Source organism: Rhipicephalus microplus, chromosome 10, assembly GCF_043290135.1.
Source record: "Rhipicephalus microplus isolate Deutch F79 chromosome 10, USDA_Rmic, whole genome shotgun sequence".
Classification (NCBI taxonomy): Eukaryota; Metazoa; Arthropoda; class Arachnida; order Ixodida; family Ixodidae; genus Rhipicephalus; species Rhipicephalus microplus.
Window position 1 is genome coordinate 35,769,357 of NC_134709.1, and position 26,457 is coordinate 35,795,813.

General features: G+C 45.2%; 1 protein-coding gene across 6 annotated transcripts in view; it reads right to left on the reverse strand.

The window, feature by feature from the left end:
* Window positions 1–797: 797 nt before the first annotated feature.
* Stacl (SH3 and cysteine-rich domain-containing protein) overlaps window positions 798–26,457 on the reverse strand; it is a 362,911-nt gene continuing 337,251 nt past the window's right edge. For 2 of the 6 annotated variants that reach the window (XM_075875456.1, XM_075875453.1), the window contains 7 exons: window positions 20,201–20,224; window positions 16,751–16,855; window positions 8,165–8,296; window positions 6,202–6,295; window positions 5,405–5,456; window positions 2,640–2,777; window positions 798–1,317 (listed from right to left, as the gene is read on the reverse strand). In XM_075875456.1, coding sequence (XP_075731571.1) covers window positions 1,213–1,317; window positions 2,640–2,777; window positions 5,405–5,456; window positions 6,202–6,295; window positions 8,165–8,296; window positions 16,751–16,855; window positions 20,201–20,224 — 650 coding nt within the window. In that variant the 3' untranslated portion in view covers window positions 798–1,212. The remainder of the gene's footprint in view (window positions 1,318–2,639; window positions 2,778–5,404; window positions 5,457–6,201; window positions 6,296–8,164; window positions 8,297–16,750; window positions 16,856–20,200; window positions 20,225–26,457) is intronic. The other 4 variants (XM_075875454.1, XM_075875457.1, XM_075875455.1 and 1 more) reach the window with 4 other exon arrangements.

The following is a 26,457-nucleotide window of genomic DNA, read 5'->3' on the forward strand; positions in this document are numbered from 1 at the left end:
TTTAGTAAAAAGGTATTCATTACGAAAAGAAGGGCGCGCACTTTTACGCAAACAGTGCGCTGCAGCTACAGCGGGAGTCGGGAAGTACAAAACAGGAGCACAAAAGAAAATGGTTTAAAATGCCAAACACAAATGACGTCATCAGAAGGACGTAACATATGCAACGCCACATGCTATCACAGTGCGCAGCGTAGTGACACGTATAATTAAACCGCATTCCAGTTCTTTAATGTGGTCCAGCATGCGTGTAGGCCCATCTACGGCTTTCGCCGAGAGTGATTATGGGAACGAACAGGTAAATAAGTCGCGCTTTTCACTAGTGAGTCTAACGCGCCAATGTTTGAGCAAATCGGAATACTCTACTAGAGTCAGTACATAGAAATTTGGAGATATGGACGATTTTCGAACGTGGTGCTTTTTGTGATGCCGATTTCGCTTGCGCTGAAATCGCAGAAATGTCACTTCAACAGTGCGAGCCACGTGTGAACTGATTTCACCGCTAGAATAGAATAAAGGACTGGAATGCGCGCTCGAACGCAGAGAAAAAGGAAGATGTAGAAGCATTGCAGGTAAGTCAGCGATACTGAAGAAAAACACTGAGGTAGAAAAGAATGGTTGGATAAGTATACACGTTCTCAGCAGACAACAACCACCACAAACTTCAAAACAGCGTCGCGCCACGATAAACTCTCCGAGTTTTTCTCTCGTTAAGCCTAACACCTTCGGGGTTAGGCCTAACGCCTACACCATTAGGCCTAACGTTTTCATCGTTGGGACATCTTTTACGTGGACAGAGTCATTCTCCCGAGCCGACGAGTCACGCGAAAACCCTTGATGACTTATTCGAGCAAAGCTTTCACGGTCACTCGCACCATGCTGCAGGAAACGGGAAAGAAAGTCGCACTGAAACACAACCGGAAATGAAGCAAAAGAGAGCTGAAGAGTGAAGAAGATGCCTTCAAAGTGCGCACTGATCGGCTACGGCGACTGCGTCCATCAGTTCGGTCACGATTTGCCCCTGCTGTGTCGCCGAGCTTGAACGACCGCAGATGGTGCTTCCGAGGTTGCGAGAAGGAAGGAAGTGCACGGAGAAAAGGAAGTTGGCGCAGATGGTGACTCGCGTAGCTTCCCGGAAGGTCCCCGCTTCCTTCCCGCGCTGCCGCCACCATTATATCCGGTGGAGGGGAAGCGTGTGGCAGAAGGGGAAATGGTTCACACTTCCTGTAGGTACTTCAGTGGGCAAGGCAGCGCCTTGTCGCCGAGTCCCGTTCGCACCAACACCTTGCCGTCCATCTCGTCAGCCACTTGGATCACGATCTGAGACGAGAAGGACGAGATGCAATGTGATGCATTCCCATAGTTTCGGATCGACTGGTGAGTGCCAAGTCGAAGCTAAACACATCAAAAGTGAACACTGATAAGAAGTCTTTTCCAACACCAGCAGTAATGGGAATGCCTAAGTATTATTAAGAGGTTACATCTTCTTGCCGGCTTTTAAATGAACCTAAAGGAGTCCTCAACTACCTCTTAGGGCTTGGTAAAAAAAAAGAAGAAAAAAAAACAGACACAGCTATGTATAGCTCAGCCATATTTTCCCATAATGTACGGCACGTAAAGTTTAAAAGTAGAGCGTCACGTTACCATGCACTTTCTCAAGCTTCCAAAAGAGTGAGGGCCCATCCTCACTCTCTTGGAAGCTGCTGTGGCGTCGGCTCCATTGCGTCATAGAGCAGATATCTGCTATTGGCCGATATCTGACATGGATCAAGAGCGGCGATTGGATCTGTCGCGTTTTTTTTTCTCGCGTGTTGGTGCCACGTGCCGGCGTCATGCTCTACAGTTCGTTAATAATACACAGTCGTTACACTGCCGCGCATCGGAATCGCACCGAGGTTGAGTGAACACGAGGTGCGCTGTAGTAGATTCTTGCCTCATCGACAGCCCACTAACCCCCTCGTGTAGCCTTGAGTGCGTTCGTACGGACAAATAGTGAGATAAATCGTTTAAAACATGCGAGACATCCTTGTAACTTCTCTCGTTTTTCGCAAGTTCGGATTTTTTATTTTCGGCAATCAATTAGTAAGGCGATAAACACCCATACTGAGGTCATTCGGTTATTGTGGACGAGTGGTTAAGAAACCATTTATTAATATTTTTGCATTACCCTTCTTTGAAACTTCAAGTGGTTCTTATACTACACTAACAAACAAGTATGTTCTGTTTTTTATGTTCTAAAGCTTTTTTTTAATGAAGAACTGAAGGATGCCAAGCGTAAAAAGACGTGGCCTGCCACTTGCCTGGTATTAAAAGACGTCGTATATTGATGACAGTTATCGATTACTTTGAGAGAATGGTACATGATAACACATTCGACAAGACGCTATTTCACTTCATACACACCTGCCTAATGGTGAATATTTAACACCTATATACACACAAAATATTATGCCTTAAGGGAAAGTCTATGTCGCAATAAAAAAAAAAGGATGATGAGGCAAAATGTGACAGAGCTGTGGTCCATGCCACATCTTTTCTCACTGGCGCTTGTAAGTGCGAGTCAAGCAGCCGAACTTCCCACACTGTATGCAACTTCTCAAAATAAGTGCATAAACATGTGCCGAGAGCTCGGAAGGTCTCACCTGATCACGCAGCAGCTTGACGGGTTCCTGCCCGTCCATGACCTGTATTGAGTGCAGCACCTGCAGAGCCCGTTCGCCCGGATGGAGCTTGGCCACGTACTTGGACGGGAAAAAGCCCACACGGCCCAGGCACTTGCCCTGGGCGGAAACACGACGAATCATGAAGGACGCGGACTAGTTTGCATTTTATTATCCGTTATCGCTGCTTTCCTGTATACTGGTGCGTACTTATAACGGTTTCGTTGGTTAATTATGGTCCCCCCTCCTTCATTTCGCTAAAGTTGAATCAAATTTCGTTGCGATAAGCGCCGCATCAACAGGAAATTATCGTTACTCTGGTAAAGTGTTGTTCAGTGCCTGCAACAACGGGCGTCTGGCATCGCTTCTTTCCAGCCTTATATCGCAAAAACGAGAAGGAAAAAAATCAAAGCGTTTGTGAATTCTGAGTAAACAGCTGAGGTGACAAGCAAGCGCCTCCACCTGGCGAACGCAAGTTGAGTTCTTCATCATCTTTCTTTCTTTCTTTCTTTCTTTCTTTCTTTCTTTCTTTCTTTCTTTCTTTCTTTCTTTCTTTCTTTCTTTCTTTCTTTCTTTCTTTCTTTCTTTCTTTCTTTCTTTCTTTCTCTTTCTTTCTTTTTCTTTCTCTCTTTCTTTCTTTTTCTTTCTTTCTTTATTTTTTCTTTCTCTCTTTATTTTTTTTTCTCTCTTTCTTTCTTTTTTTCTTTCTTTATTTCCTTACTTATTTATTTTTTCCATACTACAGTCTCTCTTCCTTACCCTCACTTTCCTTCCCACCCCCTTACTATATACTATACCAGGCACGGCTATGACATGCTCGAATCTGCTTGGCACGTACCCACTTTTTGCGGCGCATACCCGCAGTGCTTTGCGCAGACGGCTCTACTCCAAGCTTAAACAGTTCCGCAGTAGGTCAATTAACCTGATAGCGAAAAACATTTTGATAAAAAAAAAACAGAGTACGCTTGAGTTTCGCCTTCAAAAATAAAACTCTACAGTGTATTCGGGCCTCGTACACATCGCCTTTTCAACTGCTAGCCTGGCCTCGATTCGCGGTGGGAACATAAACCGTGCCGCAAGACAAGGCACTTCTCTGCGCTTTATATGATTGCTATGAATTGATTGATATGTGGGGTTTAACGTGCCAAAACCACCACATGATTATGAGAGACGCCGTAGTGGAGGACTACGGAAATATCGACCGCCTGGAATTTTTTGACGTGCACCCAAATCTTAGCACACGAGCCTACCGCATTTCCGCCTCCATCGAAAATGCAGCTGCCGCAGCCGGGATTCGATCCCGCAACCTGCGGGTCAGCGGCCGAGTACCTTAGCCACTAGACGACTGCGGCGGGGCTTTCTGCGCTTTATGAAAAGGTCGATTTATAGGAGTCTGCGCTTTATAAATAGTCCCTCTTAATGCATCTTGTAATGTCTGTTGAAACTTGCAAGTACAGCTGCGAGGTGCCTCCTATGACATTCTTTTTGCGAGTTGGTGGGGTACTAACTACGGGTCCGCAAGACGGTACGCACACCTTCGCACGTTGATGATGTTGTTAATGACAGTTAATTATGCCTGTGTTCTTCGTTGATGGGCGTTTAATGCAACCACTTGTGCATTTTATATCTTTTGACGCCTGGTGTGTGTCTACGTTGTTGCCACGCATTACAAGTCACTTCCCGCATGGAATGACATTTGTATGGTGCTTTTTTTTTATTCGAAACGATTTTAGATGCGGAAGCATCTTATACTCGCGCCTTGTAGTGCGCCGTCCGCGCCGTCCGCACCGCTTCTCGAACATTCGACAGCTGACGCGCGCGCATGCACCGTCGCGCCGTCGCCCACTCTTCCACCATCTGTGCATCCCTTCCTCCTCTACACACCGCGCGCGCTTCACTCCTCCACCATCTGTGCACCCTTCCTCCTCTACACACCGCGTTCGACATCTACAATTCTCCCGATTCTCCAGTGGACGCGCATGTGGCGTCGCGCTTCGAGAACATTCAACAGCTGACAGTGCATGCGCCGTCGTGCTGTATATATACTCAAGGTCGGCGCTCGCTCGCTCAGTTGCCGCTCGTCGGTTGGTTTGTACGGCGCGTCGACGTCCAAGGTCGCGGTGAAATGAATTCCAACGAATCCACAAACACAATGATCGACGTCCCTTCGACCAGCGCCGCCCTTTCGCATACGTGTGTACGTGTTCACTCATTTAACACCCCCTCCTACAACCACGTTAACCAATTTAGCCATCGACCCAAGTAAGTCGCAATTTAACACCCCATTTCACAACCACGTTAACCAATTTAGCCATCGACCCAAGTAAGTCGCACTTTAACACCCCGTTAACCAATTATATGGTCCGCATCCTCCTCAGTGTTCCCCCGAGGGAAGCTGCGGGTAATTTTTTTGAGCTAGTACGTAGTTCTGTGGTAGAACGCCGGCTCGCCATGAAGTAAGGTTGGATTCGATTTTCACTAGAACCAAAGGTATTATCATTATTTCTTTAGTTGCATCTACCTCGAATATTTGCTCACGGACAACGCAGATTTGTCGCTCGCTGCCAACGACATCGACGTTGGAGTTTTGGCAAAAAGAGTGGTTTAACGCTGTCGCCTTAAATATGCTCTGTAGAAAATCGAAATGCACGAAAGGGAAGAGGAGGAGGAGGCGGAAGGGAGGGAGGAGGAGGCGGAGGAAAGGAGGATGAAGGACAGGGAGGTTAGCCGGGCCATTGAAGGCTCACCTGCCACCAATCTGGGTCTGTGGTGTCGATCACAGTCACCGTATCACCAGCCCTGAAATGCACACAAATTAACTGGCATAAGTGAACTATTAATAAGGCACCATTCCGTGCACTACGGGTCATTTACGGGCGTGATATTTTTTTTAGTCCTTCATGTAAACTTCGAAGTATGACGCAAACTTGCATACTTTGAGAGTGTCCGTCAGAACTTTTATGTCTACTTCCCGTCGTCTATTTTATAAGCCTGACAAATTGAGTAGTAACGGTTTCAATCATTCTGCCCCCAAAAATCAATTGGATTCATTTGCTCCACTGATGCACTTTCTCGTTAGACTTATCCTGTCTACTTCGCGTGGGTTACGATATAAGAGTGACAAATTCAGCAACTGTTTCAAATAAACTGTCCCGGTAAATCAATTGAAATAATTCATTTCACTGATCAGACTTTGCTTGTTTTTGTCACTTGAAAACAGCCGAATTCCCCATGGAATGTACAGCGAGCGTGAAAAGTTTATCTGAATATCTGAAATTGCCGCTCCTCTGGCGGAGAGCCTCGAATTTAGATATCCGGCCTGTTTGAAACGCGCTGACGGCACCTACTGTGTAGTTTGACCGAATACAGTTAGACATAACCGGTAGATTTAAATTGGCTGAGATCTATAGTGTTTTCTAGAATCATGACACTGACTGCAACTCAGGCGAGCATCCTGTCTGCACGAAGAACAAAAAAACTGTGGTAGCAGAGTCAGCAGCATGAAAGTACTAGCGAACTTACCGAAACCCGATTCCAAACTTACTTGAGATCGAGCTCGTCCTGATGTCGACTCCTGAAGTTGTACAGCACTACGTAGAGGTTGGTAGGTAGCAGGCGATGGGGTTTCTGTGCCGAAGCCAGTAAATTGGACAGCAACATTAACGGAATACACGGCGCAGAGGTTTTAGCGGGGTATTTCCAATTCTCGTAACGAATTGTTCTAGAGGCGTTAGCGAGTATGAACATTGCGGGCGGATTGGACATCGTCGTGTATAGAAAAGACAATGTAACACCAAATGACACCTCAAAATGCGTGTGTAGAAAAAGTTGTTGACGATTTAGAGTACGATGTACTCTACTATGCGAGAGAATAAAGCCGTTCCGTGTGCAGCCAGACAATGTTACATGAAGTAAGGCTTGCAGTTTGCTCTATGTTGCCTGAAACAGACGCACGGTGAATATATCCTTTAGTTCTGGAGATGAATAAAACCAACACGGTAAAATAGAAACCTTCAATGAATCTGCGGGTTCGTGGAGATTCTATACAGCCATAAGATCTAAGTATCTGCGATTACGGGAAGCTCGGAACATTAAAGGATATATAATTTATATTAAACTTATGAAGTTTAAAGAAAACGAACATATTTTGCACGATATAGCTCTACACTCTAAGAAAAAAATAGAGCTGATGTTACTCTTTTCGGAGAGTTTGTATAATTGCCACGTACTAAACTCCCTTTAAAGCGACAAGTTAAACTTGAGTAACGTTACTATCCGACTATAAGAAAAGAGGTTTAACACATGATTAAGTTGTACTTATTTTGAATACACGTCTCGCCACCCAGTGTATATTGATATTGTAAGGAGTTCACGTGTCTTTTTAGAGAGAGATATAGATAGATAGATAGATAGATAGATAGATAGATAGATAGAGAGAGAGAGAGAGAGAGAGAGAGAGAGAGAGAGAGAGAGAGAGAGAGAGAGTCGCATACGTGGCAAGTTATTGATCGCAAAAAAGGGGTGAAAGGACTTCTTTTTTGTTGCCTAGAGAGGAGGCTTAGTCGAATAAGCGAAATGAAAATTTAGAGTTCGAAGTGTTTCTTGTACACTGTGCATGGCGTGGAATGCGTACTGCACACCGTGTACTGAATGACCACGTTTTGAAAAATATCGCACTAAGGTGTGTGTGTGAGATGTCAAACTTTTCACAATGCATTACGATAGTTTCAATATATTTTGCTGCGTATAAAATTGAATTTCGCCCCGAACAGACGGTACTCGTAAATACATACATAACTTCGAAACAGGCAACGAATATTTAGAAATGTCTACAGCCCCCGAATAATAATAAAAAATTGACACGGAAGTACAATGCGTTTCATCTCCACTGGAATACCATGCCGATAAAGTGTGACAGCCTATGTGACTTGGCTGGCTACGTCGCTCGCGGAGTCAGGCTTTATACCTCAGGACTGCTTATTTTTTTCCTCATGTTACATAAATATTTAACGCTATAAGTTATTAACGCTATTATGCGAGCCCCATTTTATATTTGTTGCAAAAACAGTGTTTAATGTCTGAAAATCACTCGATTCATTCGATTCTAGCTTCGAATATATTCGCATTTGTCTCTGTTTGATAAGTACTCTGTTTGGTTTCAAAGTATATATACGCTGTTGATCGACGTAGCGCGTTTAGAAACATAGGACAAGGGAAGGGACAGAAGGGAGCGCTTAAGAGGTTTTTTCATCTGTTTATCTGTTGTCTTCGAATTTCGTGAGCATATTATGTACGCTCCTCGAAATAAAGATTTTGTTAGAAGTAAGCGCTCCCTTCTGTCCCTTCCATTGTCCTATGTTTCTAAACGCGCTACGTCGATCAACTATGTCTTACCAACATGCCCAACTTTATACTCTGGTCAATATATACGCTATTCGCGAGCCTGTGAGAAACGACTTCAAGTGCACAGTTGCGTGCAGTACACATTGATAAAGACGTCAAACTCACTGGGGATGGGCAGGGCGAGGTAGAGGCGCTGCTGAGTGACTTTTCGTTGTCGTCGGGCAGATCGACCGAACTCATGCGCACCGCCTTGGCGCTCAGGAGCTGCCTTCGACCGTGCACCGGACTCTGGGGAGCTGCATGCAACGCCGTCGGCGCCCAGACAGAGAGAGCAGCGGTTGAGGCTCGTGCGTTTAAACACCGGGTTGTTGTGGCGATTCATTGTGTGTACGAACACAGCAGCACCGATTTAAAATTCACGTGTGCCTAAGTTGGTTGATTTATTCACGGGCAGATGACACAAGCGCAATATGAGTAAACAAAGCAATGTCCTTGATCCCAAGAGAGAGAGAGAGAGAGAAAATTTAATGCGGAAAGGCAGGGAGGTTAACCAGAAAACATATCCGGTTTGCTACCCTGCACTGGGGAAGGGGTAAGGGGAGACAAGAAAAAAAAAAGGGGGAAAGGGAGGAAGAGAAGCACAAACACACATACACACACTCGCACACAGTAGTGTCACAATCATTCAACGAGGCGGGTCGCTCGCAGAAACTTCATCAGCGCCTTCGTTGCTTTCTGGCGTGAAGCTCGATCTTTCCGACATTCCAAGATTGACTGTTCAGAAAATGGCTGGTCGTCGAGGCGAGCAAACACTGCTGAGAGGGACTGTCGCTGAGAGCTGTACTGGGGGCACTGACATAAAATATGTTCAATTGTTTCGTCATTGTCGCAATGGTCGCATGTAGCGCTGTCTCTCATTCCGATGCGGCAGGTAAAAGCGTTCGTGAAAGACACCCCAAGCCACATACGGCAGAGAAGGGTCGTCTCGGATCGGGGTAGGCCAGATGGAATAGTAAGTCGTAGGTATGGGTCCAGGCGGTGAAGACGGGTGTGGAGAAAACCGGGCGTATTCCACATAGACCTTGCGACATCCTGCGCAAGCGTATTAATCTTTGCTGCTGCGTCGCTTCTTGATAGTGGAATAGGTTCCATCACTCCATTTTCGTGTGCATTCTTAGCTGCATTGTCGGCATGTTCGTTACCGATGATGCCGCAATGGCCTGGTAACCACTGAAAAGATATGTCATGTCCTTCGTCTTTTAGGTGATGGTACAGTTGTCGTATTTCGAGCGCCAATTTGTCTTGAGGTCCACGACGTAGAGCATTTTGTAGACATTGGAGAGCTGGTTTCGAATCGGTAAAAATGCTCCATTTTTGTGGTGTCTCTTGGTCAATCCTGCGGAGTGCGCTGCGGAGTGCCGCGAGCTCCACGGCTGTCGATGTCGTCTTGTGTGACGTTCTGAACTGGATGGTTTCGGCTCTTGCTGGGAAGATCACAGCTCCTGCAGATCCTCCAACAGTTGTCGAGCCATCCGTGTAAAGTTTGACATGATCTTTGTATTCTTCGTGTAGCATGAGTAGAATCATCTGCTTTAAAGCTGGCGCCGAGAGCTCCGCCTTCTTGCGAATCCCCGGCACTGTCAAGCGCAGTTTTGGTCGGTCCAAGCACCAAGGAGGTGTTAGTATCCGTTCCGGAGGCGTGTAGACTGTTGGAAGGCACTCACGGAAAGTCAATACTCTCTTACAGAAGGAGGCACTCGGTCGATCTTCTGGAAGCGAAGCTAGGTGGTGGGCAGGGGCGCGAGCAAGGTGTCTAATATGAGCTCTAAGCACCTCCAAAGTAATGTGCACTGTGGCCGGATGATCTTTGGCGATTGCGATGGTTTCCGCTGTTGATGTACAGCGTGGTAATCCAAGACAAACTCTGAGTGCCTGGCCCTGGGCGTTTTCTATTGTGCGTATATTGCTTTTGCAAGCGTTCGTCAGAACCGGCAAGCTATACCGCAGGTACCCCAGAAACAGCGTTTTGTACAAATGCAACATCGCGTGCACTGATGTGCCCCACGTTTTGCCTCCGAGGAACTTGAAAAGTTGTGCGATGGCCGTTAGGCGCTTCTTTAGAGTGGCCACATGGGGACTCCAGCAGAGATTTCGATCGATCGTGACCCCCAAAAACCTGTGGGTCCTGGCGTAGCAGATACTGTGTCCATCGATGGCGATGGGATATGACGTCATTGCCTTCCGCGTGAACGCGACCAGCGCCGATTTCTCAGGAGAAATCTCGAGGCCTTGTTCTCTAAGGTACGCCGATATTGAATTCGCTGCTTTCTGGAGTCTCGCACGTACCTGAGGACGTGTTACACCTGATGTCCAGGCACAAATATCATCTGCATAGAGAGATATCTGCACGGAATCTGGTATGCGTTCAACGAGACCGATCAGAACCAGGTTGAACAGTGTGGGGCTCAATACACCACCTTGAGGAACACCACGGTGTGTATAATGTTCAGAAGTCGGCCCATCATCAGTTTGCATAAACAATGATCTCATATGTAGGTAGCATTGGATCCAGCGGTACACTCGCCCACCCAAACCAACTGACTCGAGGGCGTCAAGTATGGCTTCGTGAGAAACATTGTCATATGCTCCTTTGACATCTAAAAATAGTGCGACAGATAACCGTCTGCTCATTTTCTGGTGTTGTACGTAGGTCACCAGGTCAATGACATTGTCAATGGAGCTCCGAAGACGACGAAAACCGGCCATGGCGTCTGGATATATTCTATGGCGTTCTAGGAACCACTCGAGTCTGGCAAGGATCATTCGCTCCATCAGCTTCCCTACGCAACTAGCCAGCGCTATTGGGCGGTATGATGTCAGCTCTAGAGGCGATTTTCCAGGTTTGAGAAGTGCAACCAACCGGCCTGTTTTCCACTCTCTGGGGACCGTTCCATCTCTCCAAGACTCATTGAATACTTCCAGCAAAGCACTTCGTGCTCGATCACCGAGATTGCATAATAGGCGGTATGATATGCCATCCGGTCCAGGCGATGACGATCGATTGCATGAAGCAAGAGCCACATTCAGTTCTTCCATTGAAAAAGGCAGGTCCAGGTGCGGGTCCAGTGAATGTGGCGTGTAATCAGCAGTAAGGGCTTCTGTGCAATTTGGCGGGCCCGCAATCTTCCTACAAAAGTCTTCCGCTACCTCGATATCCCTTCTATTTTGGAAAAGGGCCAAGGCTTTAAACGGAAAACGTTGTTGGGGAAATATGCGTAGGCCTCGAACGGTTCGCCATATTTGAGAAAGCGGTTTGCGAGGGTCTAGACTCGCGCAAAATTTCGCCCACCGTTGAAACTCCAGTTTGTCTATACGACGCTGGATCTTCTTTTGAATGCGCCTGGCCATCCGTAGATCTTGAATGGATTTTGTGCGTCGATATCTACGCTCCGCACGCCGACGAATCGCACGGAGTCGCTCTAACTCCATGTCCGTTTCTGAGGGCCTTGAAGAATATGCCAGCGTGCGCATCGCACTCTGCGCTGCATGTTTGATCGCTTGCTCAATGCCAGAGGTTAAGCCTTTTTCACAAGCGTGTTCAATGTTGGTTGTGAATGCTGAAAGATCGATCCTCTGTACGGTTTTCGGCGGGTGGTTGCTAGCAAAGCCTTCAATGGTGAGATAACTGGGGATGTGATCGCTACCATGTGTCTCGATGTCTAAAAACCACTTAACGCTTGTGGCGAAGCGACGTGACACGAACGTCAAGTCCAAGCAGCTGCTGTACGTTAATCCTCGCAGAAATGTAGGGCTCCCATCATTAAGTAGAGACAGTTCATGAGTCGATACAAATGAAGCCAGCCTCCGGCCCGTGGTATTGACTTTTGAACTTCCCCAGATTGGGTGGTGGGCGTTGAAGTCCCCTATAATTATCCACGGATCCGGTACGCTCGAAAGAATGTCATCCAGTCTTTGGCAATCAAAACGGGCTGAGGGAGATAAGTAGACACCTATTAATGTGAAGGTGAGGGTTTTCTGCTTCACAGTCAGGCAAATATATTGGTTCTCATCATGAGGCGACACAGGTTGAATGATGTAGGTAAGCTCCCGGCGAATATACACAATGACCTTGCTGCTTTCGTTTCGGGTTTTGGACGGGATTGATTCGTAGCCGGATAGCCTGATCGGGTTTGATAATTTCGGTTCGCATATTACGATGATTGGGAAACGGTTAGAAAACACGTACTGACGAAAATCGGAAATCCGTGATCTAAGTCCTCTTGCGTTCCACTGGATGACTGATGCTTCTCTGACGTCTTTGCGGAACGATTGTTGATCTCCTGCCATGACTCTACGCGAGGGAGGCGAGGACTGGGCTCAGCGCGTCCAACACCTGTAACCCGCTTCGAGCGGTTGGAGTTCCCAGGCTTCTTAGTATGTCTGCCATGACAGCGACGAGGGATCGTAACATCGGGATGATCTGTCGATCGACCCTTGACACATCCTCAACGGAAGTAGACTCGGTGGAAGGTGTAGGGCGGCGAGGCCTCGCAGGAGGCTCCTTTGCCGGCTGCGTACGCGGAAGCGTAGGCCATTCATCCGCAGCTGTGAGCTTCTCCACTTCATTTCGCTTCGTGCTTACTACTTCACTCGTGCTCGGAGGAAATGGGTTATGCGCAACACTCTGTCCTACACGCCTCCGTCGGCGACTACGTCGCCGCCGTACCCTTTCAGCAGCCTCTCTGTGGGTTGAATTGTCCCTAACCATTTGTTTGATAATGGCGATTTCCTTCTTAATCCGAGGGCATTCCTTGGATGCAGCATCATGCGGACCATCACAGTTTCTGCACTTCAGACTTGTTGCCCGACATGCGTCTGCAGTGTGCGGCTCAGCGCATCGGGGGCATGCTGTGGTGTTTGTACATACACTCTTGATGTGACCAATTTTCATGCAGTTATGGCACTGGAGTGGTTTAGGGACAAATGGTCGAACAGGATGTCGGAAGTGTCCCACTTTGACATGCGACGGAATGGAATCTCCTTTGAACATTATCTTTACACATCGGGTGTTTCCGAGGCGAAGTACATTCGCGATGAGAACTCCTTCGTTCGCTGGTTTTATGAGAGTTGGGAGGTCCGAATTTGCTATGGCCAAATCAATGTCGTAGATTACTCCCGCCGTGCAGGCACCGTCCATTGGAATAACCGGTCGAACTTTGATGCCTCCCAAATCTGATACTCTGCGAAGCTTGTCTATGGCGCTGGCAGTCATTGTGTCCACAGCTAGAATATTCTTCCGCGTGTTCACCCGGATATCCTTAATGTCGTTTGGTGCTACCCCCTCAAACTACATAGAGAGAGCTTGCCTGTTTACTGCTCGAAGGCTGATGGTGGAGTCCTCGGGCATGAAGAGGATGGTGTGCGGCCAGCATTCTCCTTTTGACTGAGACGTTAATGTCCCTGCTGGTGAAGACGACTTGATACTTCTTCTTTTGGCCTTCCTGCTTCTCACGGTCTCGAAGTCGTCATCCGACGAGTCGTCGCCAGTGGCCGAGTACAGTTCCGTGTCCTCGCTGGTGCTCGAACAGGTGCTTCGTTTCCGCGACGAGCTTGCCAAAGGTGGTCTATGGTCGGACAGAGCCGCAGAAGGCTCCACGTCCACAGCCATGATGCAGTGACTATCACCGTTGGCCTCACTGGTTCTGGGCCAGGCGCGCTGATTTACCGAGGAGCTCGCCATAGCAGACCTCTGGCTGGGCGGACCAGTGGATGACTCCGCGTCCGTCGCCTTGGGGCAGGGAGCAGCGTCTCCCGTAAAAAGCGAAAAACTTGATAACAATGCTCGGAGCCGAAAGCAGAAGCGTTCTATGAAGAGACACTTCGTCGTCGTCTCCTTTTCCTTGATCCCAAAGAAGCATACTGTGCTAGTGAGCTCATAAAATATACATCACTGGGGTCATATCTATGTGGCCCACGAAGCACTACCGGTTTTCGGCAGTCGTATACTTAGTGCAACCGATGAAGGGTGCGGGCAACAGAAAAAAATGTTGCGTCACGTGTACGTAATTTAAGCTCGAGATTGCTAACAGTAGTTGTTTGAAGGGAGGAATGCAAGCCATGCTCGTGACACGAGTGCTTTATCAACGACCGCTGAAGCCAGTGGATGCTGAGACGCGCGAGCTGCGCTGGTTCCGCGACGTGTTTATTTCGAATGAGCCTTCGGAAATGTTGCGGTTCACGATTTGGGTGCACCTTAAAGAACCCCAGGTGGTCAAAATTTCCGGAGTCCTCCACTACGGCGTCTCTCATAATCATATGGTGGTTTTGGGACGTTAAACCCCACAAATCATCATCATCATCATGTTGCGGTTCACTGAGACTGTCAGTCTCTGCAGCCGTCGAAAGTGTACATATATGATGCGCATCGTACGAGGCAAGTGCTTTGGCGATAGTTTGGAATGTGACCACTATATTGCAAGCAAGCAGAAATAAGTCCATGTACAGATGATAAAATAAAGTAGATAACATGGAAGAAAAAAAAAAGGAAACGAACGAAAGCTGTGTAGTAATAAAATTTTAGATAATATCACGAGCCTGCAACCTTTACGTGTGTACAACAAGTTTGATTGGGTGGGCCTTTTACTGCGAGGCTCACGCTTACCTCGCATAGAAAACAAAATCCGTGGTATACTTAGTTGGCGAAGGCTGCATTGCGAAACAATAAAACACGCATGTTCTTCATCCGTTCCAGTAGTGACCCTGTGGTTTCTGTTAGGTTTTTCTTTCTTTATTCATGCGGATTTTGTCAAGAAGCTATAATAGCTGATCGCGATCATAATTAGAGAGTTTTAGTACTGCGGAATGGTGCTACGTACGCATCACGCAAGCGCCCTGCGTTACGTGGCGTCGTTTGCCACTAATCGGCTTTTAGTACGCCGTAGTACCCGCGTACGTAACGAGCGTGAAGCGTGCTGTGCCATCTGGTAAATCAAAATATAAGCACGTGTTGTTGACAGCCAATGTGAGCCAATCCAAGTGTTACAGCCAGATTATGGCAATATTTTAAGCCACAGAGCGAGTTGGTGCTTGCCTTCGATGCCGCCATTTTGCAAAACGAAGTCTCGCGCTGTCGCGAATTTGTTCGAGAGCATCGCGATCACCTCATACGTACGCACGCACGCATCTCATGCGTGCGTACGTAGCGGCTGCGTACGTTACACGATACTAGCGCGTTGCGGTCTGCGCATGCGCACTACGCAGAACGTGGCGTCCTTACGTACGCAACGCCGCCACGTACGCAGCGTACGCGGTACTAAAACTCTCTAGTATCATATCTCCCCACGGTTTGTTTGCGTGCAAACGTTTTAAAGGCATCCACACGGCATTGATTTCCACCACAAGTGTAGGCATTACCAGAAGAGTACAATTTTTGCCCACTCTCGATATTTTCTGTCCAATTATTCCAGCAGGCGACGAACGCATGGTGTTCATGGCGCCAGGTCGACTTTACTTTATTCGCTGCCTGACGATTGCGATGTCACCTTTACTAAGCTCACTTCATAACCCCGAGTTTAAAGTCGTGTGTGGCTGTGCATTAAGGCGCCAGTACAACGCGGCGCTCATTTCGGCCGTCGTAAAAGCATTGGTGGTAACAAAGTTCCGTTCACTTTTGCGTAGAGCGAATGAGCAGCTCGTTCCGGCATAACAAGCGTGCTAATTAAGCGTAGCTCTGGTAATAATGCAGCTCGAAATGGAACACAGGCTTGCGATCTCGAATCAAGCGGCTACAGTGCGAAGTCGCGCGTGTAACATATGCGGATATCTTTACGCTCTACACAAAAGCGAGCGCGTCTGTACGTTCCGAGTAGAAGCTGTGGGGGCACTCACTCAACCGCTTCATTCCGGGGAAACCACAAAGAGAATGATAGCAAGAACTCAAAATAAAAACAACAACAATAACAACAACAACAAAAACATGCACATGTAATCGGCGTTAGAGCGGACATGTTAACGCAGGGAATGTGAACACGTGACTCGAGAATCAGAGTGATGGCGTAGAGTGCAGATACAGCAGGGTAGATGGAACAAGTGGGGAGGGTCTGAGCGAGGCACTGTAATGTGAGGAGAAGTCTGGCATGCACCCAGTCGAAACACGTCCCGAGAAATGTGTTTTAAGACTACAGGAAGTGGAGCGAAATTTCTTGTTGTAACGCAACGAATCATTGTAGCGCACATAAACAAACTACTTGTACTGACATTTTGTTTTCGTAACTACGATAACCAGTTTTGGTATAAGTTTGACCAAATTCTCAGTAACGACAATTCGGGTTCTGTCGTGCCACAGCGAAAATCGCAATCATTGTAAGAAGACGCTGCCGCGTTTACGGTGGCATCGCCTCTTGTGCACAGAAATGTCCTGTCGTTTTCGACTGGGTAACAAAACCAACAATTGCCTGCAGAGTGGTTGAACCACGAAGGAAACAGTAACGAAAAGGCGGGACAATAGTGAGGATTTTGAGGGAAGAGGATTTCAGACATACAGAATGACAGATGGAAGCACAAAAATCAAACTGAAGGACGCAAACAGGAAGATTTACACTGGCAGACAAAGAGGAGAACAGAGGATCAGGAATCAAATACATGGGAAGGAGAAGGAGGTGCGTATAGACTGATAGATGGATCTAGAGAAAAAGAAAAACAGACGCAGGGTTTGTGGATAGATATAGATAAAGGCTTCTCGCCCCGTCCACCTGTGAGTTGTCGTCGACGATGCGCGTGATCGTTCGACTCAGGGCTGTCCAGGGAGAGGCTCTTCATTCGGAGAGACAACTTCTTGCGCTGGGGACTGTGAGGTGCTGTTGGCCGTTGTGTGAACGGTGTCGTTTTTGGGCGGCGAGAGGCAGAAGCAGCCGAGAGAATAAAAAAAGAGCAAAAAGAGAAAAAAAGGAGAGGAGGTTGTCTCTGCTATCGTCAAACAGCAAAATGAAGAGAGAAAAAAAACGAGTAAAGGGTAAAAGCTGCCCAGCTTGCGTACACATTGCTAGCACTACGCCAGCTACTAGGAAGCAAGCTGCATATGCAATCCATTAGCAGCAAGAAGAAGATACGAAGACAGGACTATCTCGATGCCGTCTGTCTCATCTCTGCGGGTGAGTCAGATGTATTTGGTTTTGTCGAGCCGCAAAGGCAGATAAAGCTTTGCTCGGTAAAGCTTTAGGTGGCTTGAATACAAGATAAAGTAATGGTCAGTAATAATGAGCTGTGTGCTAAACTTGCCCTACTAGGAGGTCGAAGTATACATTTTTTATTTGTATGTTGATTAGGAAATACTAGCGCTTTTATATAGTGCCGGTCGCTTGTTTCCAGAGATAATAGAATGCATGAAAATCACAGCAAGGATTTAAGCTATGCAGCTTAGATGGTGTTGCTTAAGATTAAAGATCGTCCCATAAAAAACTCAACTACGACAAATTTAGCTATGAGAAGTCATTGAATAAAACTTGTCGGTGCTCTTACAAAGACAAGTTTTATTTCTGGGACATTGGCTCTGGTGAATTCGTATCGACACTGAACTCTAATTTTTTAAAACCTCAATCGTCTCTAAAACTCATCTTTTTTATAACCGACGTTCTACTTTAAGCTTCAGGCAACATCGTGGCCTGTGGAGAGACGAAATGAACTACGGTTTCCGAGCTCTGCATCATTAATGCAGCAAAAAACCAGACAGTACACGAGATACGTCCTGCCTTCGAACATCGTCTAAAATCTAACAGGCACTACTGGCACTACTTAGACAACAGCGTATGCTCAGTTGCAACAATCATACACCAATCACACGGACAACACCCATACTCAGCGGACTTCACACATAGTTGAACATAGTGTCCTGGACACATAAATTGTCTTTGCTTGGCGTTTGGTAAGCAAATGAGGTGTGACACCTCTGAATACAGTGTTTAGTTAAGGCATAAAGAACATAAATTGGGTGTTACGGTACATGTGGTTTGATCAAGATTTTTTCGCTTTTATTTAATGATAAAGTACTGTAGCAACTAACGACTGCACAACAAGATAACAATCGGAATACAGCTGTTTTCTTACATCGTAAAATTTGATATATGCTCCTTTGCAAGACACCCGTGGAGACATCTGGCAACGTTAGGTTGTATTAGCTAGCTTGAGAAAATGCACATTTTAGAAGCCTTGGTGTTTTAGGGACAGTTACTCAAACGATAGTTCAGTGATTGTTTAATGTCGCAAAAACTTATACATTAAAGCATCCCAAACCTTAAAATTTAAAAAAAAAAACATGCGATTTGCCCATTACACTTAACGTACTAATCCAAATGCATGCAGTAGTTATTTCAAAGAAAAAAAACAGACAATAGGTTTAATGCTACTGTTTTGGAGTGTGTTGGGCGTGACACACTGAACATTTTTTAATGATAAACAGGCTTGCTTTCTGCCACCTGAGATTGAAAAATAATAGGAATTCAGCAAACAAAACAGGCATTATTATTCTATCATATCTGAGTGTCAACTCTGTAAAACGTTGCTTTAGAGTGTTTGAGAAAGGCTAGACATTCTATAGTTAACTGCAAAGAAAAGTGAGCGAAGAACTAGATAGACTTGGCAAGATTTTGAAATACCGGGTGTAGTCGACGAGTCGCTTCGAATGTTATCTGCCTTTACCTTGAAAGACTGATATGTCGTATAAGATAAGTCGTAAGTTACACTGTTATGTTTAAAAGCCAATGGATCGTTATAGCTTTAGACTTCAAGGAAATGTACAGCACTCAGATTGAAACGAGAAAATCTGCGATTTATTAATGCACGTATTTTCGCTTTCGGCACCTACAACTCGTGCCAAAACAATGCAACTTTGACTCGAACATTTACATGAGGTGCAATATTGACCCTAGTGACACGTGAGCAGCGGCATGACGCGGTTATGAATATCATTGAACTTATTATGCAAAAAAAAACAAGATGACACGTTTTAATTCATGAGTGCTATACATTTATTACAGAGCTGCTGTCATAGATCTCAAGGCACTATTACACATTTGGTCTACTTTCAATTTGTGGCCTTCATAGCAGCCGAATTTAATCTACGGGACAAACTATATATTGATTAGATTTTCACGTACTACTGTGCTTTGTGTCCGACCATTCCCTCAGCAATGTAATCTGCAGTACTATTTCTGAGTATTATTTGTCAGTTAAGATTGGCCTCTATACAATGAGCTAACAAGTTGACCCCTTGTTCTGATTTAAACTCGCCCTTAATCTCCAACACATTATCGTGTGCTTCCGTTTGATCGATAATCCACATTGGTTTCCATGTCTTACTGTTACGTCGAGTACTGTTCTTTCCGCATATTTGAAAAGTAAACTGCAGGCAAATAATAAACTGACGTCGATTTTTGAACTAGTGCTTAAAAAACCTTGCAGTGCTTGTTTCGTTTCAGTCTACTGCATATTGTCTGCGCCGTCGAAACCGCCCACCCCTGAGCATGACTTCTTGACGTAGCATTCGTAGTTTCCAACTTTTGCTGCCAGACAAACCATGCTGCGGCGCAACAGCACGCAGCCAGCGAAAACGGAACTTGCGTCGTTCTCAAGGGTTACGTCAAGACGCAATTTTTTTCGATTAATGGAATTGGAACACACAATGTACGTTTTATTCGACTTGTAATGCACTACGGTGTTCTTTCCAATCATGCGTAGTTTAATTTAGGTCATCGGGCTTTTCTTCCAAAATGATCCACTGATGGCGCAAGTAGTCTTACACTAACCTTAACATCTCGATCACTAAAGTGCTTCAGTGGATAACACTGAGGTTTTAGAGCTAATCAACCATTGACCTTTCATTTCGACATGAAATGTTATTTTCCCGTGGTGTCCCTTTCATAAATATCTTTCCTGTGTGTCCGGTGATACTATTCTTCTGTTTCCATAGAATACTGTGGGTACAAACAAACAACGTTTAACAACATGCATAAGCTCTTGTAGTTCCTTGCCGTGAACTGTGAAACAGTGACAGGGGGAAAAAGAAAACAAAAGAAAAACGTCAGCACAGGGCAAACTATGAAGTGTTCGTTTTAGTTAACTGATTGCAAACACGCGTTCACAGGCACAAGGACATGGACACAGTGACGAACACACGACGTCACAGACGACACGAGGACGGACACTACCTGATACTATCTGTCTCCAACGGGCTTTTGCAAAGGGCGGGCGTGAAAGAAAGAAAAAAAGTACAAAGACGAAATGAAATGTTAAAATTTCTGGAGCGTAAGACGGGGCTGAAAGAGAACACGAAACAGAAGCAAAATGACGGTATTAGGCTGTTCACACGCTTGTATTTAATCATGTTTTAAAGAGAAAACGTGCTTCACTGTCGAATGAGTTACATTTGGTTCTGAAATTCAAAGTTGGCATGCGTCGACAAGTTGTTTCGCGAATATGGAAGTGAAACGAATGCGCATTCCTACACAAGAATAACTTTGAATGCAGTTGGTGAACACTCTTGCTTCGGAATTCAAGCCTCCCAGAACCGCGTTTCAGAAGCCGGCGCCAAACATGACTTTCAGCTCTCCGGAGCGAACTTGTGTGACTGTAAGTTTAGCCACAAGTTACCTATTATTGTTATGATGCGATGTTTATTTGCCTTTTTTCCCCTTTCAAAAAACTACAAGACACTGTAAGAATATCGGTGCACGATCGGTTACAGCATCATTGATGCTACAGGGAACATCCAGATGTAACGCGTACAATGACGAAAAAAAAATGACAAGGAATTCTGCTAAAAAATGCTTCTGAGCCCCCAATAATTTCTTAAAATGAAAACGTGGAACACGTTCCGAAAGGCTGTTCATTTAGGATATTGATTTTTTGGCAATTTTTTTTGCTATACTTGTCGGGACGAGACCCCTACGTAGTCTAACAAAATAATATTTCACTTGCAACGAATTGCTACAAAATGATGGCACTGTTTTGTCTAAACAGGTGGCCCAGGTAGCATGTAAACCGTAGAAGCGAAAACATTAAGTATTCGCGGCTGCTACCGACACTGCGTGGTTTAGTTTGTCCTAATAATAGCAGATTTGCATTTTTTTTAAATGTACAAAATGCACCGCAGCTTTAGGACCTGTAATATGGTTACATTGCAATGAAAAACACCTATTTTTTTTTTCTAAGTGCTGTGCATTTCATTGAATGAATCATATAGTTCGAAAAACGTGACCCCGAGAGAGTCATATTTAGCAGTTTAAAATATATGCAGAAGATCAACAAAAGTATTTTACGACTTCATATAGACTTGTAGAGCTAGAAACTTCAGTCAAAGCAAAAAAAAAAAAAAAAAACATTGAAAAATAAACTCGACAGTATAGGTAATTATTACGTCTACGTCTTGTCGAAAGACAGCTGGGTAACACTGGACACATTAACAACGTTAAATTGCTATGACAAATTAGTACTGTTCTTTGTTCTGAACACTACAAACAATATTAGCTCTTATCGCTGAAGCGAATAATCCAAATCGCATTAACAAGGTGAAATCGTCAAACAGCAAACATTCAAGCATGCGCAACATTCTACAGACATCGTAGCATCCACCACTCATGCTCGTGCAAATGACGTCAGGGAGAGAGGTCTCTCACACAAACAGGGATGACGGGTGCAGGGAAAGAGTAAACAAGAAAAAGGCGGAATTGGCAAAACGAATGGCTCTCGCTGTTTTGTTCACTAACGTATCGTACGCATGGGTTGGGTCGTAAGCTTCGGACCACACTCCCGTCCGCTTGCAAGAACGGTGCCTTCCTCACGATATTTGGACTCTTAGCGTAAGCACAAGCAGTATAGAGGAGGAGAAATAAATGAGGAAGGACAGGGAGGTTAGCCAGCTCAGCAGTATAGAGAGAACACATAACTACCCTTGTCTAAGCATGGGCACTATAGGCAGAGTCACAACGGCGAAAGCAATGATGCCTAGAAGCGACGATCTATTCTATAACTACTCTTGGCAAGCAAAAAAGAGCAGAATGAATGAAGAAAAAAGGCTCGAGAATTGTGCAAGAAGAGCGGCAGGACTGATAATACTGATAACGCTTTTTATTACTCGTATGGTGAAGGAAAATGATAACTTTTTATGTCGAGGAGCTGCTACTTCTTTCCCGCTTTGAGTGTTACTAATACCAATCGCTGTGTGTGACAAGCGCTAACATGAAACGTTACTCGTTCTTGCATTAGTATTTAAAGTGCTTTAGGATAGGTTAACGAGGGAATGGTGTTAATGAATAACAATTCTTTTCGCCACATGATCCCGTAAAAAGAATTAGTTCTACTGGTACTCATGAGATCACGCTAATTGAAAACCTATTTTTTAAAAAAAGGAATCTTTTGTTACTAGCTTACTAGAACTCGCAAACAAAAGAGCACTGCCTGACAGATTCCTGAGAATTGCTTTATAACAAGTATGGCTTTAAGAAAATGGGCGAAAACGTTGCAGTGTATGATTTTCCGGGCAATTGAGAACGCATTGCTCAAATCGAGCGATCAACTGCTACATAAATGGTCATTAATTTCAAATTTATCACGACATGAATTCGATAACACAATTCTGTCTAGTAGATGATTGGTTACTATGTGAGCCGCCGTGAACGTATAGAACAGTGCATGTGATGACGCTAAGTACTTGGATCAAAAAGTGTAGGTCGAAATCTTGGCTCTAGGGACAATCCTTGTTCGAGAACTACTCACAAATTCAAGCCTGCACGTTTTTATTCTGACCACCTGTGCCGTAAGATTTGCCACTCTTAGTACGCAACTCGAGACACCGGCAACGCAAAAAAAGAAAAGTGAAAGTAACAGAGCACACAGAAAAACGGAGTAGTTTCTATAGAAGGAGGCTGGAGCGCTGACTATTTTCTGCACTCTACAGGCACTACGACAGCGAATACGGACGTGTCATTGCTTTTTTTTTCGTTCTTACTCAAAAACTGGGGAACAGGACGGAGTCGACTTTTTCACGGAAGGTGGCTGCCGACGAGCTTAACCTACTCCTTCCGCGCTCGAAGACTTCTTGGGGCCCGACTTTATAGGCTTAGAAACCTTCTTGCGTCGTGGGGCGCGGTAGCCTCACCGATCGGAAGACGATGGCGACGACGACGTGAAAGAAAGGAAGGGGGACATAGAGAGGGAGAGAGAAAAAGAGAGAGAAAAGGAAGAGAGAGAGAGAAGGCACGAGACACAAGAGACAACAGGTCACACAAGCGGGAAGCACGATGCGCAGGCGTGTGTCAGTGATTTGGTGCGTCTTGCCGCGTGACACCCGATTCACCCCCGTACACCGATTACGGACTTGGGAACCGTTAGACAAAGCGCGTCAGGACACTAGGATACATACAGCACAATGAACGCCTTCGTACCGCTGGTCTGGACATTTGACGTAAGGGAAGAGGAGATTGTAGCCAGGAATGTTTTTCGGGTGAGAAGGGAAGATTTTTTGAAGGCCTTGAAAAAAAAACAACATTTAATATTTTTTCAATTCTTCCTTGGTAAAACATCCCACCGAATTTCGGGGGCGGGGAGTGCTCGGACCTCTGCCACCCCCACCCCCTATCCATTGTTGTGGGTAGAATACCGTGGACGTTGAACAACACTATGCTTTATGTTTGACGTAACGGAAGAGTACTCTGTTCTTCATGAGTATATAATTTCAATTTATTCTCAAAAAAAACTTTATTTCATGCAATGCAATACCTTCCACCGTTAAATTTTACAGGCGTGCGCTCACGTTCTTACCTGCCCATTTTCCCTCTTTTCTTTGTGTACATATACGTTTGCGAATACAGATTAATACCTTTCTGTTGTCGTAACGCCCTTCTTGCTCTCTACTTTGCCCTTTTCTTAATACCGCAGGTTATTATATTTTTTTACCACGCAACGCAGAAGTTCAGGAGAAAATGGAGGTAATTACCTCCTCTTACATAACACTTTTCAAGAGCGACCCCCTGGAAAGTGTTATGGATAAGCAACAAAAGCGGATCATGCGATAGGGCTACTCCTGTCCTTTGGCTGTGTTTATGCTCCTAAGTGCTGATCTACTTTAAATAAGTTATGGAAGTCCTCTTAGTACAATACAATGCTTATCCCCGCGCAGGCTAGCTCTGAGCTGCTTCTTTGCACTGTGACGTCGTGCGTGATGTGTCTCGTTAATTTACGCCGGCGGATCGCGTTTCATGCGCTGCTCCTCGTCCGTTCGCGCCTCGTGTAATAGTTCCCAAGTTTCAGTACCGAATCACGCAACTTGTGTTCTCTACATGCACAGCTCGTGTCTGTTTAGTGAAGCCGGCGTTAAAGCAAATATTAACGTCAAAATCGGTTCGTACTTAAAGCACCGTGGTGGCACACACGTCCGTTTGCTAGGCAGCGAGTGGAAGTAACTGTATCAAGCTGAGTATGATAGAATGAGTTGCCAAATTAGGTGCCTCCGTATAAAAAACGCTAATAGGATTCATTCTAGCATAGGAACACTGGACTGCTGTAAGGCCTTTTTCTCAGACCTGTTGGTAATTTGTACACTCAAAGCGAAAGTGACTAAGCATGAATGGCGGTTGCCACTCGCTGCCAGCAAACGAAACATGCGTACGAAGTAACCATGCACCGCACAAACAAATATAGTTGATTTGAGCAAGGAAAGAGGAAAGTATTTTGTTACTCTGTTTAGATTAACCTCTTACGAACTTTTCGAACATTTTACAAAAGAAACGTAGCCAAAGAGGGCATCAGAATTACGTGTGACATTGCATGAGAGAAAACAGTCCCATTTATAACTGAACATTTGAACCACATTTTTGTAGTACATTGGTCAGAGAAGTGTATACTTGTGATGAAGGCTTTTAGTTAATACAAATTTTAGGCAGTCCGTGTGCAAGCCAAGTGACCAATTTAATGTAACAACAGATTAGTTTATATTGCTTTGTGACAGGCTTGACTTTTTACATATACGGTCTCAAATAGTGTAAATGTTTAAGCAGAAGAGACAATACGTGACTGCTTCATAACCAAACACACTTTCAGAGCATGCAGGGAGCCAGCAGATTCGCAAAACAAACACTGTGTACACTCCAAGACACCAGAACAAGACTGTTGAGAGGGCGATGGGCATGTGCGACACACCACGTCACAGGCGACAAGGAGAACAAACCGAATGCATTACTCGAGCCACTGAACCACGCGATCGCGCTTGAAAATTCACTGAAAAATCTTGTCAAACACAAAGTTTGCCATTAAACTCTGCCAGAACTTTTTTGCTAATATACTAAGAAAAATGTCCCTGTGATAACTTCAGCAGTTGTACAATAGTTAATTGATAGCTCAATGAATAGCAGGCAGACTTGCGAAGAAGTAACCGAAGTATATCGCATTAAAGCACTGACATTGCACATTTATTGTAGTGTATGACCAGAGATTCAGAAGTAAACGGAATCAATTAGTACGGATTATTCATCTATTCACCAGTAAAGTTCAATAAAAAATATTGCTCCATGTTGTTTCGTCTCATCTCCGATATTCGTGAAATTATGCAGACTTTTTGACAGCCTTTTGGTGGCGTTGAACTTGAAGGTGTAATTTGTACACGTTTTTGTGTGAAGGAACTTGCGCCTAGCCAATTAACTCAAGGATTTGTTAGTTATGAAGCGTCTTCAACATAACAATTCGGAGAGGCACGCTGAATTAACGAGTGTTGCGAGCTTGATAAGATGTATTGATAGTGATGTCTGTAACCAAGTTCGCCAGTTAAAAATATTGCTAGGTACGCAGGAGATTTAGTCGTAGTACCGTTCAGGCACAATTTTTCCCGGCAACGCAGTTTGCGCATGTTCAGCAGCTCGAGCATGAATGTGCAAATGTGGATGGTGGTGCGCAGCGACACAGACTAGGGGTACAAATCACGCGATTAGAAGAAACAGATAGCGCAAAAACTACAACAATGTGTGCACAAAGAGTGATGAATACGTTAACGGGAACATCAGCAGTCTTTATGACACAGACTTTGCGGGATCTGTGAACAGTGGGACCTTGATTATCGTCACCGGCACATTTTAAAGGGACGAGAAGCAAAATTACATCTTTAGCAGCAGCTGTGGCTAAAATGGTATTGCTATGAAAGGCGGAAGTATTAGGAGGGGTGTATTCATAGTCTCAGTTGTTGTAAAAAACAAGATTTAAAGAACGAAAAAGAAACTTGGCTGAACGCAAGTTGTCTTGCGCATGAAGGACTCCATACTAAGTGCCTTCAAGCAAGATACATACTCGATAATATTTGCCTAGCTTTTTAAACAGAAAAAAAAAACAGCCGGTACGTTTTTTTAGCACGATCACAATCCATGCCAAGAGACACACTTTAGTTCAAAATCCGTGCTTTTGGTATACATTCGATTGCAGA